The 14171-nt window shown below is 40.1% G+C and overlaps 1 protein-coding gene and 1 long non-coding RNA gene across 5 annotated transcripts in view; one reads left to right on the plus strand and one right to left on the minus strand.

Moving 5' to 3' along the window:
- The window catches only part of LOC146400004 (uncharacterized), a 63596-nt gene extending 59480 nt beyond the window's left edge, over nucleotides 1-4116 (minus strand). The window contains exons 1-4 of the long non-coding RNA XR_014816915.1: nucleotides 4109-4116; nucleotides 4023-4027; nucleotides 3793-3905; nucleotides 1871-1948 (exon numbers count right to left, since the gene is read on the minus strand). This is a non-coding gene — a long non-coding RNA (uncharacterized LOC146400004). The remainder of the gene's footprint in view (nucleotides 1-1870; nucleotides 1949-3792; nucleotides 3906-4022; nucleotides 4028-4108) is intronic.
- The window catches only part of CASD1 (CAS1 domain containing 1), a 70918-nt gene continuing 60546 nt past the window's right edge, over nucleotides 3800-14171 (plus strand). Inside the window, exons 1-3 of one of the 4 annotated variants that reach the window (XM_084977044.1) lie at nucleotides 3800-3952; nucleotides 13153-13249; nucleotides 13789-13909. In XM_084977044.1, coding sequence (XP_084833170.1) covers nucleotides 13227-13249; nucleotides 13789-13909 — 144 coding nt within the window. In that variant the 5' untranslated portion in view covers nucleotides 3800-3952; nucleotides 13153-13226. Of the gene's footprint in view, nucleotides 4707-13152; nucleotides 13250-13788; nucleotides 13910-14171 lie in introns of all 4 variants that reach the window. The other 3 variants (XM_084977043.1, XM_021063369.2, XM_021063368.2) reach the window with 3 other exon arrangements.

Here is a 14171-nt window from a genome sequence, read left to right on the forward strand (position 1 = left end):
CGTGTAAGTTCCCACTTTCCCCTCAGGATTGCTCTCCAGGTGGACCTCAAAGACTCTACATATACACCAAGTCAGAGTACCAGGGGAACTTCTTATATTAAATATTAATGAAGGCTTATTTTATTGTAGGTTAGGAATGTTAAAATAACTTCCTGGGCTCAGGATGGAGTTGCTCCTGCCTAGCCACCTAACATGCCACATCACAAAACTTAGAAAACTTCCTTGTCCCTATGAATGCTCCACTTGACAGAAATGCAGTATATCCAGTCAGCCAACCCCCAGACAGTAAGCCATCTCTTATTTCGTTTCTTCTCATCCCAAACAACATTGGCCACATGGCCCCAGACAAGCAGACATTTCTCTTTCTTGTTCCTTATTCTTTATCCTATAAAAGCCTCCCCTCTCCCCATTTTACCATTCTCTAAAAGACTATCCACTTCACGAAGTGTTAAGTAAAGTTTGTATCACCTAAATGTATTCCTTCATTATTTCTAATAGGAATTAACTATAAATAAAAGCTTTAGTGATTTGTTTTAGCTATCCAATGGCTCATCTTTCACCTCCCCACTGAAAACCTATACAAGATCCCCACCGGAAACCCTTTAGCAAAGGCAGAGGAGAAAGAAGATGAGTCAAAGAGTAGCAGAAATGACCTGAAGGATAATGGTCTCAAGGAACTAAACAGTAAACCTAACAAACCAAACCAAATTGTAATGCAGGTTTCCCAAGAAAAAAGCAGGCAAACAAAAGAACCTTAAAAAGCACATTTATTTAAGGGAAAAAGAAAGAGAACTCTTCTTAGAGATGCATGGGGAAGAAAAAAGAGAGCTAGAAGGATGTAGTGGCACAGAAATCAAAAAGAGAAGATTTTAAGAAAGCAACTATTTCAAAAATGCTGCACAGTCAAGAAGGATAAAGCTAAGAAAAAGACATTAGAATTGGTAATTCAGGGTGTGGTTGACATTTGAAACAGTAGTTTAAGTAAAGCAACAGGAGCAGAAGTCAATTTTCAGGTGTTTAAAGAACAAATAAGTTGTCAAAAAAAAAAAAAAATTGGAACAGTAACCACAGACTGTTCCTTCAAGAAGTTTGATGGTTTAGGGAGAAGAGAGATTGTGTGGTAAATCAAGGAAGGTACTTTAAACAGGAAGCATTTGAACTTATATTTTGGGGCAAACAGTGAAGAGAGATAAATTGAAAGTAGAAATAAAGAAGGGAAATTTATGAGATCAGGTTCTCAAATGAAATGGTCTTTGTTTAGGGCCATATTCATAGCATATGGAGGTTCCCAGGCAAGGGGTCGAATCCAAGCTGTAGCTGCCGGCCTACCTCACAGCAACATGGGATACGAGCCGCAACTATGACCTGTACCACAGCTCACAGCAATGCCAGATCCTTAACCCAATGGGCAAGGCCAGGGATTAAACCTGTGTCCTCATGGATGCTAGTCAGATTTGTTTCTGCTGAGCCACAATGGGAACTCCCGAAATGATCTTGATACAATCAAGTACATAGACGAAAGAGACAACTTTGGAAAAGAGGAGGAATTTTTCAAGTTCGAAGGGAACTATATAGTTAATAATATTGTATTGCATATTTGAAAGTCACTAAGAGAGTAGATCTTAAAAGTTCTCATCACAAGAAAAGAAAATTCTGTAACTACATATTATGTAAGAATGTATGGTGACAAATATTAACTAGACTTATTGTGGTGATCATTTTCCAAAACACACAAATATCACATTGTAAACCTGAAACTAATACAATGTTATATGTCAATTATACCCCAATTTTAAAAATCCAATCAGTAGAAACAGTAATAAAGTGGACACAGTAAAGCAGGAACAGTTTATACCAGAAGAGTCTATACCTCAGAACTGTGCTCCTCCTGTTGTGCTGGCTGGTCCTTATCAATACTTTTTCCTGTTTTCTTTATCACCAGGACCTCCTGTGGAACAATGGGAAATAGTTGGTGAAGAAAAGAAAAAATAAGGGAAGGAATAAAGTGTCGTCAGGTTTTGTTTTGTTTTGGTTTAAGTAATGCAAGGTTCAAAGAGTCCTATCAGATGGTTTCTCTTTTTATCAGATTATTAGGGGAGAAGTAACTGCTGAGATTTAGTTAACATTCTGGACAGTTTAGAGGTAGGCAAATAAACATGGAACCACTAACTAGTTTTTGGCATCATCAGATTTGAGTTTAAGAAAGTTCAATCTGGGAGTTCCTGTCATGGCTCGTCGGAAACAAATCCGACTAGCATCCATTGCTGTGGCTGTGGTGTAGGCCAGCAGCTGTAGCTCCAATTTAACCCCTAGCCTGGGAACTCCCATATGCTACAGGTGCCGCCCTAAAAAAAGCTCAGTCTGGTTCGAGGAATGGCGGAGAGCTGTAAGATTGGGTTTTCGAGCCTGACCTGAGGAAGATAAGTGATTCAGGCAAGAAACCGTGACACAAGGGTATGGAGAGAAGGGAACATATTTGAGAGTGATATAGAAGGGAGAATGAAGACTGAAAAGTCAACACTACTATTTCTAGAACTTGTCAAAGAAGGAAAGAGATGGAGAGGTAAACACACAGAAACACAGTCCCTGAATGAGCGTCACTAATAAGATAAAGATTATTGGTGGAAGGGAAATACTGATGAGAGAAGGAGAGTTTAAAGAAAACACAGAGAGGATGACTGACAAAGGAATAACTGATGAAGTCATCAACAGCCCCAAGAAAGGGGGACAGAAAGAGATTCAGAGCATAGGAGAGGGATTAGCTGTAAACTAGAGGGAAGGAAAAAGGAAGTCCACAAGCTCTTTACAGTATTTCAGAAAGCCTTCTGGAAACTGCAATTAAGAAAAATGTCAAGTTTCTTTACTTTTGGCAGGCATTAAATCAACCCTGCAGGCTAACACTGGTTATCACATTCCAATCAAAAATTCTAATTTGCTGTTGATGACATCATAGAAATTTCTAGGATGTGATTGGTAGACCATATACAGTAAGCAGAGTTATTTATCTGTTTTTTACAATAGCCGATTTAATTCTTTCAGCATGTGATCAACCTTGGATCAGAAGAATGACAGCCAAAATTAAGCAACCATTTCCAGGGAACAGTCCCGAGTGTTTGTACACTTACTTAGCTTTATTGCTTATTAGCATTACATCTATGACAGTGATATATGAAATTTCATTTAAGTGACAAAATTTTTCAAGATATGGGGTCCATGGATAAAAACATAATAAAAAAGAGTCCTTGGATTAAAAAAATCGGGGTGACAAACTCTCTAAAGTCCCTTCGATATCTAACATTCTATCATTTTAAGGGGGGGCCTATAAATACAAGCTCAGGAATGGCTAAATGGGAAAGTTGTAGAAAACACCTGAAACCATCCTAACAAGGCAAATAGAATGGGAAGCAATACAAATAACCAATTCCACCGGGAAGGCAGTACAGGTGAAAAAAAGAGACAGGGGCTAACAAGCACTTAACAAAGGCAAAGAAATGCAGTGCTTTTTTTTTTTTTTTTTTTGGCTAACCGCAGAACATTAACCAACTTCAGGCGCAGGAATGACAACACTTCATGTTTGGCCCATCCCCCTAGGGAACCCTGTGTCAATGCAAATGAAGAGCGGGGTTCTTTTCTTTCTAACACCTACAGTAAGCTACGTTCATTTTGTACCTTCTACTCTGTACTCTGGTGTACTTTCACCCACTGGAATTGGGCAAACCAAGGATTTTTTTTTTTCCAATTTTCAAGAGAAATGGGTCAAAGCAGTGATTTAAAAGTTAAAACTAGTCTCACCCGTGGTTTGGGTGCTAAGGCTGCCAGCAGTCTCAAAACCCGACAAGCATCTGAGAGGCAGCCAGGCTGACCAGACACAGCCTGCCTAAAAGCCCCAGTGACATTTAGGTGGCCTTAGCACCCTGCTTGGCAGGTTCAGGAAGCGGAAACTCAGGAAAAGGTGTGTTGGGGAAAGAGGGAGTGGAACGATGTGTACTTTTCTTCTGTAACAGTAGTTTTATTGCCCCAACCTGGGCTCAGGTAGCGTTCAGTGAGTCAATTGAAAGCCCGAGGCTCGCGTTCACGTCGGGCTGGACCCGTGGTCCGCTCTCCTCACATCCCCATGTCTCTGCCACCGCCGCTGCCGCCGCCCGCCGCCGCCCGTGACCCCGTGACCCCAGAGGGCCGTCTGGGGCTCGTGACCCCGGAGCTCTGGGCGTCCGGAGCCCCCTTGCAGGCGCAGCCGCCATTAAGACGAGAGGCTCAAGAGGAGGAGGAAGAGGAGGAAGGGGAGGAGACAGGCGTCCAGGGCGCCTGGGGAACGGGCACGGCGGAGCAGCGGCGGCGGGGCTGGGGGGAGACCGCCGAGGCTGCCGCGGCCGAGAAGGGGCAGGTGGAGGCCGTGGGTACCGCAGCGGCGGCGGCGGCAGCGGGGTCAGTCTCCCCAGCGAGAGGCGCGGGTGACGGCCGCGGGGGCTGGTGGTGGCTCCTCGCCTGGCTGCGGCGGCGGCAGCCCCAGTGCTGCCCCTGTGTGGCGCCCCTTCCCCGCTCCGCCGCGCACTGTTGTCATGGAGGAACCAAGATGGCGGCTCTGGCCTACAACCTGGGCAAGCGGGAGATCAACCACTACTTCAGCGTGAGAAGCGCCAAGGTGCTGGCGCTGGTGGCCGTGCTGCTGCTCGCAGTGTGCCACCTCGCCTCCCGCCGCTACCGAGGTGAGCGGGCCCTCCCCCTGCCCCGCCGGGGGAGGAGGCGACGCGGCTGCTGCAGGCGGCCCCACTCGCCCGACACACGCCCACGCTCACGCGGCTGCCCGCCGGCGTGCTCGGCCAGCTGGGAAGGCGTTGCCCCCACGTGCCCCCCGCGGCGGGCCTGGTACTCCAGGCCGACCAAGTGGACCCCAGCGCAGGCGGCCATGGGGTCGGCGACCGTCGTCCTGGGCCCCCGCCAGCCGCCTACGCTGGGGCCGGGGGGCGCGCACCCGGGCCTGGCCGGAGGAGCTGCTGGGGTCCGGGCTCTGGCGCGGGCTGGGCCGGGGGAGGCGGTTCTGGCCCGGGGTTTGTGTGCAGGAGGTGAACAGGCGGCCCTCGAGAGCCAGCCCAGGGCGCATCAGGCCAAGGTTGCCCTGCAAGGGGTCACCTGCGCCCCAGGGGTTGGGTTCTTCAGCCTCTGTTGTACCCGGCCTCTGCCCTGGAACAGCCGGGCCAAGCTGTTGGACAGCGGCAGGGGCCGCCCGATTTTCCCTTGCCGCTGAGGTAACAGCTGGTAAAAGATGCTCTTGGCCAAATGGAGGAAGTCTCACCCTGCCTTTGTGATTCAGAAACGTTTAAAGGGTTCTGCACACTTTTGCAAAGTAAAGGCACTGGGGCAGGTATTTGGAAAGAAATTACGGGTTGACAGGAGTTGAGATGGGCAATGGAAACGAGTTGGAAGCTGTTTGAAAGGAGGCCTTCGCTGTGGTTTTTCAAATTGGTGTGGTGGAGAAATGGAAATATGACCTCCTTATTTCAGAATGAATTATCCTTCAGTAATCAAGGATAAGTCCTTGATGACTGTCTTTTTTCTTAATTTTCTGTGTAAAAATGCCATGAGGATAGAGTTTGACAGGCTGAGGGAAATAATGATACGATCTTTTATTTGTGGCTCTTAGTATTATCGAAGCCATTATCTGGACAGTTCTTGGTGATCGTGAGATTAATTGGTCAAGATGTAATGTGTAATAGACAGGTGTGCATTTTAGACTTTCTCCGTTTAATTAAACGCCTACTTTGGCAAAACATCCAGTAAATGGGGGCTGAACTCGCTCCTCATCCTAGGAAATCTTTCAAAGTGAATGACGTTTTGATCAAGTCTACTGCTTTGTTTTCTAAAATGCTTGAGGATTAAAATCTTATACTGTAGTACCTACTGGATGAACAGCCCTTTATATAAATACACTAGATCCATTTAAAAAAAGATTGTTTTTGCCCTTTTGACCTTTCTCCTCCAGCTTCCTTTAGATCACAGCCACATGACCTGGCAAGATTTGGTTTATCTGCAGTTGAGTAACAAGTCTCAACACTTTTATATACAAAATAATGCTAGAAATTTGATGCATAATTTGTGGTAATTATGAAGAAAAATTTCTAACTACTATCATTTTATACTGTTTTGGCATAAGATGACAGTGCTCTAACTCAATTTTATATTTATATATGTGACAGTGGAGATGAGTTTTATAACTGATGCTAGAGTCCTAAAGGTAAACATCTAGTGTCTCCCCATCTCCCTTTTTAAAATTGTGCTTTTTAATCTTTTGAGAAGCTTGGATCCTAATTATTATTTTTAGATTATATATTCCATCCTTTAAAGATCTGTTATCAGCAGGGAAAATAAAATGTCAGATGGAAACTTATAGGTCAGTGTAGCAATCTGGGATTATTTATAAAGCCTCCTCCAGAAGCTAGCCATCACCTTAGGTGCTTCGGTGTCTTGAGTGTGAAGCAGTACACCTGGTATGTGTACTTCCCCAGACTGAACGTCAAAAACTTGAGCCAAAGACTGGGGAAAATAATGATCTTACCAGGAACTTTTTAGCCATCTCATGCTTTGGCAGTGTGAAACTGAGTCAGATGCAGTGCCCTTCACACAAGGATAACCGTACACTTGAATCACAGGATCATAAATCTTTAGAATAAGAAAGGACCTTATATTAGATATGGAGGTTTAGATTATATGTTAAAATCCCCAGTATGTAGATACAAGTTTTCTCCAGGCAAGGTAGAGTGCATTTGGAATACACATATTCAGTATCTCTTCTTTTACAAACTACAGAAAGTAAAAGAATTACATCCTACAGGAAGTAAAACCTTCTGCTTCATGCTGACATTGAGCACTTATTATATGCCAAGTGCTGTTCAACTAAGGGTTTTACATTTTTAATTCATTTTTTTCTTTACAACCAGTCTATGAGGTAGATACAATTACCATACTTCAACCTTCTTCCTTCCCACCCCTGTCATTTTTAACATCTCTGTAATCAAGATGAGTTTTTAAAACTTTGATTGCATGTCAAAGTTTAGTTGATAACATTTTACATAAAATAATGATATATTTTATAATCAGTGGTCTTAGATTTAGTGAATTACAGTATTATTTACATTTTAAAGATGAAGCATGAGAGATTAAGTTGCCTGAGGATACACAATTTGTCTGACAGAGCTAGGATATAAAACCCAGTTAGTCACTTCATGCCATTATGTTACAGTCTGCCTTTCTCAGAACTTCTTAGACAGTGGTGATGTATAAAAGGTGGAGTGTGAAAGCATTTTCCAGTGGAACATGGGTTAAACCATTCAGAAACACTAATTCAACCTCACAGTGCTAGCCAAGACTTTCCCTGTTCTTTTCCAATAGTGATTTTCTAAAAGTTGCCTGTGTAAAACTTTATAACGTGACCAACTTGATTTTCATTACCTATGTTTACTTTTTTCCTCCTTCCTAACCTCCACAGTCACAATGTAAATATGCTTTGCCCTTTTACATATTTCACACATAGCTCATTTTCTCTGAGTGCAAAGATCTCTCTCTCTCTCCTTGGAAGAAAGTACAGATTTTTCCGTAAAGTCCTGGTTCAGATGACACCAGCACAGAAGTAGGAATTAGGAATTCAGTGTTTCAACTGTAACTAGTCCATGCTTATCATTTTGTGTTATGGTAATGTGTCCCAGTCCCCTACACAAACTATAGCTTCCAAGGGTATTTTACTCATCTTTAAATGCACCAGTAGGAAATACGAAAACAATTATCAGGAAAATAGATTTTCAAAGTCCTTATGTCCTCGTTTCCTCCTTCCGTTTGTTTCTTTTGGTTTTAATTGAATTTCATGTTGTGATCTCAACTTTAGAAAGTAGTGTTTTGGGGTGGTTTTTTTTGCATTATTAATATTATTTTCACATAATAGAATGACTTTTTAAATATTCCTTTAATTATAGCTTTTCTAAATTTTAACATTACTGAATCACAGAATGTCCATTAATACTGTAATTACGGCCTAAAACTATCACTTCTGTGACAAGAAGCCAGTATCTATAACTTTAAGGGTAATTCCAGTCTGGATAAATTTAAACTTATTAATTGGTAAAGTTAACTCGTTTAAAATGGCTTAATTTTGTTGAAATCTAATTCCTTCTTATCACTGGGTATATTAAATGCAAGCACTAAATATTATTGTCCATTTTGGAGAAAAATTAGTTCAAAGCTTCAGAAATTAAAGCAAGAAAGAGCAGCTCTAGGTCTCTCAGCCTTTTCTTTCTTTGACTGCTAGAAAGATCCTGATCTACATGACACCACTCCTGGCTTATCCAAAGAAAAATGTAAATGGTGATTTTTTTTCAGCTGAGACCAAAGTATAACTTGCTCTATTTTAGGCAAAAAAAAATTCTGCAGATCATATTGTAAACTTTTTGGTTGGTTGATAGTAAGAAACAGCTTTGGCAGGATAATTCATTCTAAAGGTGCAGTGTGCCAGAGGTAGTCTATTCCAAGGAAAATATAAGCTACAGTTAATTTGGTACATCAGATGTTTTCTTTAGGTGTTTGGTTTTTTTTTGTTTTTTTTATTTTTTTCACTTGTTTGTCTTTTCCCTGGTTTTGTTTGCTTGTAGTATCTTTCTGTTATAGAAAAATCATGCATAAAAACCCTGAGACTTTAGATTGACAAACCAGAATGTTCATGCTTAAGATAACGGAATGAAGGGGAAGACAGGCATTCATCTAGATAATCTTTGTATTGGAGGTAGCAAAAGTAGATAATTCTATCCCTTTAGTTGCTTGCTTTTTTTCTTTTTTAAATTGTGTTCCTAGCTTCATTTATCTCAGCACTTGGCAACTTTAATCTCATGCTGGATGTATCAAAACTATATGAAGAAATTGAAAATAATGACTGCCTTTTTTTTCTCTTTTGTTTGGGTTTTTTTTTCTGTGTAAATTTTGAAAGGAAAATAAGGCACCAGCAGATGTTTATATATATTTAGTATACATAATAAAAATGTGACACATTAACTTACTTTAACATTTAGATTTACGTTTAGTAATTTGATTTTTAAAATATTTCCTTCCCAGGAAAAAAGAACTAGTTTTAGAATATGGAATTTTGTGGAGTTTTATATTTTAGATCAAGATTAATTTATTTTTAATCAGATTATATAGTATTTATTACTATTACTATTTTATTGTTTTGCTGATAAATGTGTAAAAGCCAGTTTCCTCTTGCCTTGTCAGTTATCTAATTAGTAATTCTTTTGCTTTTCTAACAGTTCTTCATATTACATTCTCTCTGTTAAATAGCTGGTATAGTTTGTCTTCTGACTGGACCCTACCTGGTATGATACAAAGACTAGTCATTTCAGATAAAAGGATTATTTTTTTTTTAATTTGCATCATAAAATGTATGTTATCATTAACTAGCATTTATTAGCAAATTAAGAATTTCTTCCCTGGAAAGACCAGTAGTCTCCAAAATACTGTGTTTATAGTGTCTTGGTTAGTGGCAATTTCAAATCTTTTTTTTTTTTTTTTTTTTTTTGGTCTTTTTGTCTCTTCTAGGGCCACACCTGTGGCATATGGAGGTTCCCAGGCTAGGGGTCTAATCAGAGCTACAGCCACCGGCCTATGCCAGAGGCACAACAACACGGGATCCAACTGCAACCTACACCACAGCTCACGGCAACGCTGGACCCTTAACCCACTGAGCTAGGCCAGGGATCGAACCCTCAACATCATGGTTCCTAGTCGGATTCGTTAACCACTGAGCCACAACAGGAACTCCCATATCTGTTTTCTATGAGATTTTTCTGATGTTTTATCATTATTAGAGCTGTTGTTTCTACTAGCTAAACTACTGAAATATAATGTCTGAATAGTATTACTGAAGAAGGAAAAAAGAATTTTGGTTTTTTTTTTTTTTTTTAATTTTAGCCACCTGGGTTTTATTTTATTTTTTATTTTTTTGTCTTGTCCTTTTTCAGGGCCTCACCCATGGCATATGGAGGTTCCCAGGCTAGGGGTCAATTGAAGCTGTTGCTGCTGGCCTACACCAGAGCCACAGCAATGCCAGATCCAAGCCACAGTTGCGACCTACACCACAGCTTACGCAACGTCAGATCCTTAACCCACTGAGCGAGGCCAGGGATCGAACCCGAAACCTCATGGTTCCTAGTCGGATTTGTTTCCACCAGGTCACGACGGGAACTCCCGAACTTTGCTTTTTTAAACACACTTTCTGCTGGAGAAAGATTGGTTATTTTAAGACATTAGTATGATACTTTCATCTTTTCAAAATCATACTGATCACCCATATAGATGGTTAACAAATAGCATAATTCCACAAACTGAAGATTGATCGAGGTGTGTTCCTGTTTAGGCTCCAATTAAAAAACAAAAATCAAATAATAACAGCAAAAGAGGAAGAGTTAGGTCCTGTTGTGGCTCAGCAGTAACAAACCCAATTAGCATCAATGAGGATGTGGGTTTGATCCCTGGCCCTGCTCAGTGGGTTAAGGATCCATCGTTGCCATGAGGTGTGGTGTAGGTCCCCATTATGGGTCAGATCTTGCATTGCTGTGGCTGTGGCATAGGCCAGCCTCTGATGCTCCAATTTGATCCCTAGGCCGGAAACTTCATATGCTGCAGGTGCTGCTCTCAAAAGAAAAAAAATGAGGTTGGTGGGGTGATGGTAAAGAAGAAAGACAAGGGAGAAAAGCTCCACAGAATTAATACCAGATATTACAATTTCTTATAACTTTTTTTAGAGAATAGTTGCTACTAACTTTTCACGTGGGTTAAAAGATGTATTTAAAGAGGTAGAAATACTGTAACTATGGATTTTTTTTTCTTTTTCTTTCTTTCTTTTTTTTTTTTTTGTTGTTGCTTTTTAGGGCTGGCGGCATATGGAAGTTCCCAGGCTAGGGGTGGAATCGGAACTGCAGCTGCCAGCCTATACCACACCACAGCAACGTTGGTTCCTTAACCCACTGAGCAAGGCCAGTGATCAAACCTGCAGCTTCATGGGTACTAGTCAGGTTTGTTACCACTGAGCTGTGATGGAAACTCTTAAAAATATGGAATTTTCCTACTAATGTTAAATATTGACCAAATTTTAAGTGGAATTTTACTATGTGGCTATTTTTAAACTTTTATTAAAGTATAATTGATTTGCAATGTTGTGCCAATTTCTGCTTATGTGGCTATTTTAAAAGAATGCAGCAGGAATGCTGTCTTTAGGAAGTAACTTAATTGTGTGTTCCTATAGTCCTTTATTTTTCCTTGATTGTTTATGTAACTTAATTTTGTTTTTTAGAACTAGAGTTAGTTTTTAATAATTGGAAAGAATTAAAAACTGTTTATAGTTTCCTTAGAAGTTATTAAAAAATCTTTGAAATACAGAAAAACCTGCTCAGGCTACATATGTAATTGCAAAAATGTAATAACGGATACTCCACTTTCCTTATCCAGTTTTTTACCGACAAAATAATACAGTATTTTTACTTCTTGTTCTATTTTAGAATTAATTTCAACACTTTTGTTATTTATGCATGCCTTTCTTATATTTGTATCACCTTTTATCTGTATGTTGACCAAATAATTGGATAACTGGATTGAGAAAAGAGATGTGTTCTTCCACTCTAAATATCTCTAGGCCTTCGCTATCCTTACTATTTTGTTCTGTAGTATTCCTTATCTGACTCCCTATTCTGACCTTAACTATTTGTAAAACAAAGATTTCTGTTGACTGTTAATAAAGAACTAGAGATCAAATTTAAAAATACATGTATTTTATTATAACCCCACAGTCAGTGTACACATGTCATTTTCTCTGGTCCATTTGACATATTTGAACTTTTTTAATGCTGCCAGTCCCTTTTTTAACCATGGACACTTATCATGTACATTAAGCTAATGTATGGTAAAATGGCCAAAGGAAGTAGGGTGAATATCTGTCCTAGTTTACGTAATACTGGGGGATTTTCCAGGTGTGAAATTTTCTGTTTAAAACTGTGAAAGGGAGTTCCCGTCGTGGCGCAGTGGTTAACGAATCCGACTAGGAACCATGAGGTTGCGGGTTCGGTCCCTGCCCTTGCTCAGTGGGTTAACGATCCGGCGTTGCCGTGAGCTGTGGTGTAGGTTGCAGATGCGGCTCGGATCCCGCGTTGCTGTGGCTCTGGCGTAGGCCAGTGGCTACAGCTCCGATTCGACCCCTAGCCTGGGAATCTCCATATGCCGCGGGAGCGGCCCAAGAAATAGCAACAACAACAACAAAAGACAAAAGACAAAAATAAAATAAAATAAAACTGTGAAAGTCCCTACCACACTGGGAGGTGTTGGTCGGTCATCCTAATGGGAGGCACAAGACAATCAAGAGAAGTAAAATGGTGAATATTAATTATGGCATTGATTACTGATTTTGATCATGTTTGTTTTCAGCCACCTTTTGACTAACATAGTTTTAAGCCTTAAAGTTGTGAGATTATAAAGGGATGATGTCTTATTATGCTTTTTAAGATGTTCTTGACTAAGTCTTTCTCTGTTTACACATTTATAGAATAGGGATAGAACCCAGGGAGGTTCTGAAAATTAGGGAGTAGGTTATAAAATACTTCAGTATTTAATAGGATTCCAGATACACTAATGCAGTGAGTTTTATCTTTTAAACTTTTCTTTCCTGTCTAGAAGTAGGAGTGATAAAACAGCTATAAAGGCTAGTTTGAAATATCCTTAGAAAGAAAACCTGAAGCAGAAGGACCTGTCAGAGCAGTGAATGTAGGGAGTTCCCTTGTGGCACAGTGAGTTAAGGATCCACCGTTATCACTGCAGCTCCTTGGGTTGCTCCTGTGGTATGGGTTTAATCCCTGGCCTGGGAACTTCCATATGCCACAGGTGTGGGCAAAAAAAAAAATGCATGGAATGTAGCATTTAAGATGAAGTGTCATTAATGGCTCTTATCCTTTTGACTCTTAATGTATTGGTATTTACTATGCTTCTCATGGATAAGTAATTGCACCTAGAAGGTATAGTGAAGTGTAGAAAAATGTAGTCTTTCATCTCAAAGGCTTAAATGAGGTCAGATAACCAACCTATAAAAATTTAGCTATTGTTTACAAAATTTTTGTTTAATCATTACAGGCAATGATTCATGTGAATACCTTCTCTCAAGTGGCAGATTTCTTGGAGAGAAAGTTTGGCAACCCCACAGTTGTATGATGCATAAGTACAAAATCAGGTAAAGTTTCTTCATTTTGTTGTTTGTTTTCTTTCCCAAGATGGCCCTTTATATCTAGTAGAGAAGTGTTAGTGAAACAAAGAAAGTAATATATGGTACTTCTCTATGTGATGGATAAAGAATTGCTGACAGGGTAGGAGTAGCAGGTGAGGCCAAAGGAATATTCTTGCTCTAAAGCGTTAGGGAAAGCTTTGGACCAAGCTGCTCCATCTCAGGTGCCCTATCTCAGACAATAGCCCTTGAATAAAGGACTCTTGCTTTGGAACTTAGATAGCTATCTCAGGGAATTATTCTGAGAATGGATATAAAGCACTTATTATGGTTAGAGTATATCTGAAACACTTAATAAATGAGAGCTGTTACTACTGAGAGTTAGGTGATCATACATGGACTAGTAGGTTAAACAAACCTGGCTACCTATTTCTAAAGCCACATAACTATGTGTCTAACAGTCCTGTACTCTTTCTTCACAAATTATGTGTTTTGAAAATGCCAATATGCTGATTTTACTTACTTTAATGTTTCTTTTTTGATTTCAGTGAAGCAAAGAACTGCCTTGTAGATAAACATATTGCATTTATTGGAGATTCCAGAATTCGTCAATTGTTTTATTCTTTTGTAAAAATAATTAATCCCCAATTCAAAGAGGAAGGAAATAAGGTAAAATTTGTCTATTCCTTTCATTAGGATATTGCTTTTGAAGTTAGCTGACTGAATAGTTATTAAAAGAATGTGCCCTGTCACATTAACAAAGGGAACTATGAAAATTTTACTTTGGTTTTGGAAAGACGGAGGGGGAAAGAGGGTCGATTTACCATAATGAGGAGCATAAGAAAAAGAAATGGTAGATAAGGATATTAACAAGGCTTTTATTGACTTAACTTTTAGTTTTCAGAAATATTCGAATTCTATCCATGGAAAA

This window comes from Sus scrofa, chromosome 9 (genome assembly GCF_054392235.1).
Source record: "Sus scrofa isolate SSC_HxYL_T2T_F1_AM1 chromosome 9, Sscrofa_HxYL_maternal_Yorkshire_Landrace_v2.0, whole genome shotgun sequence".
Classification (NCBI taxonomy): Eukaryota; Metazoa; Chordata; class Mammalia; order Artiodactyla; family Suidae; genus Sus; species Sus scrofa.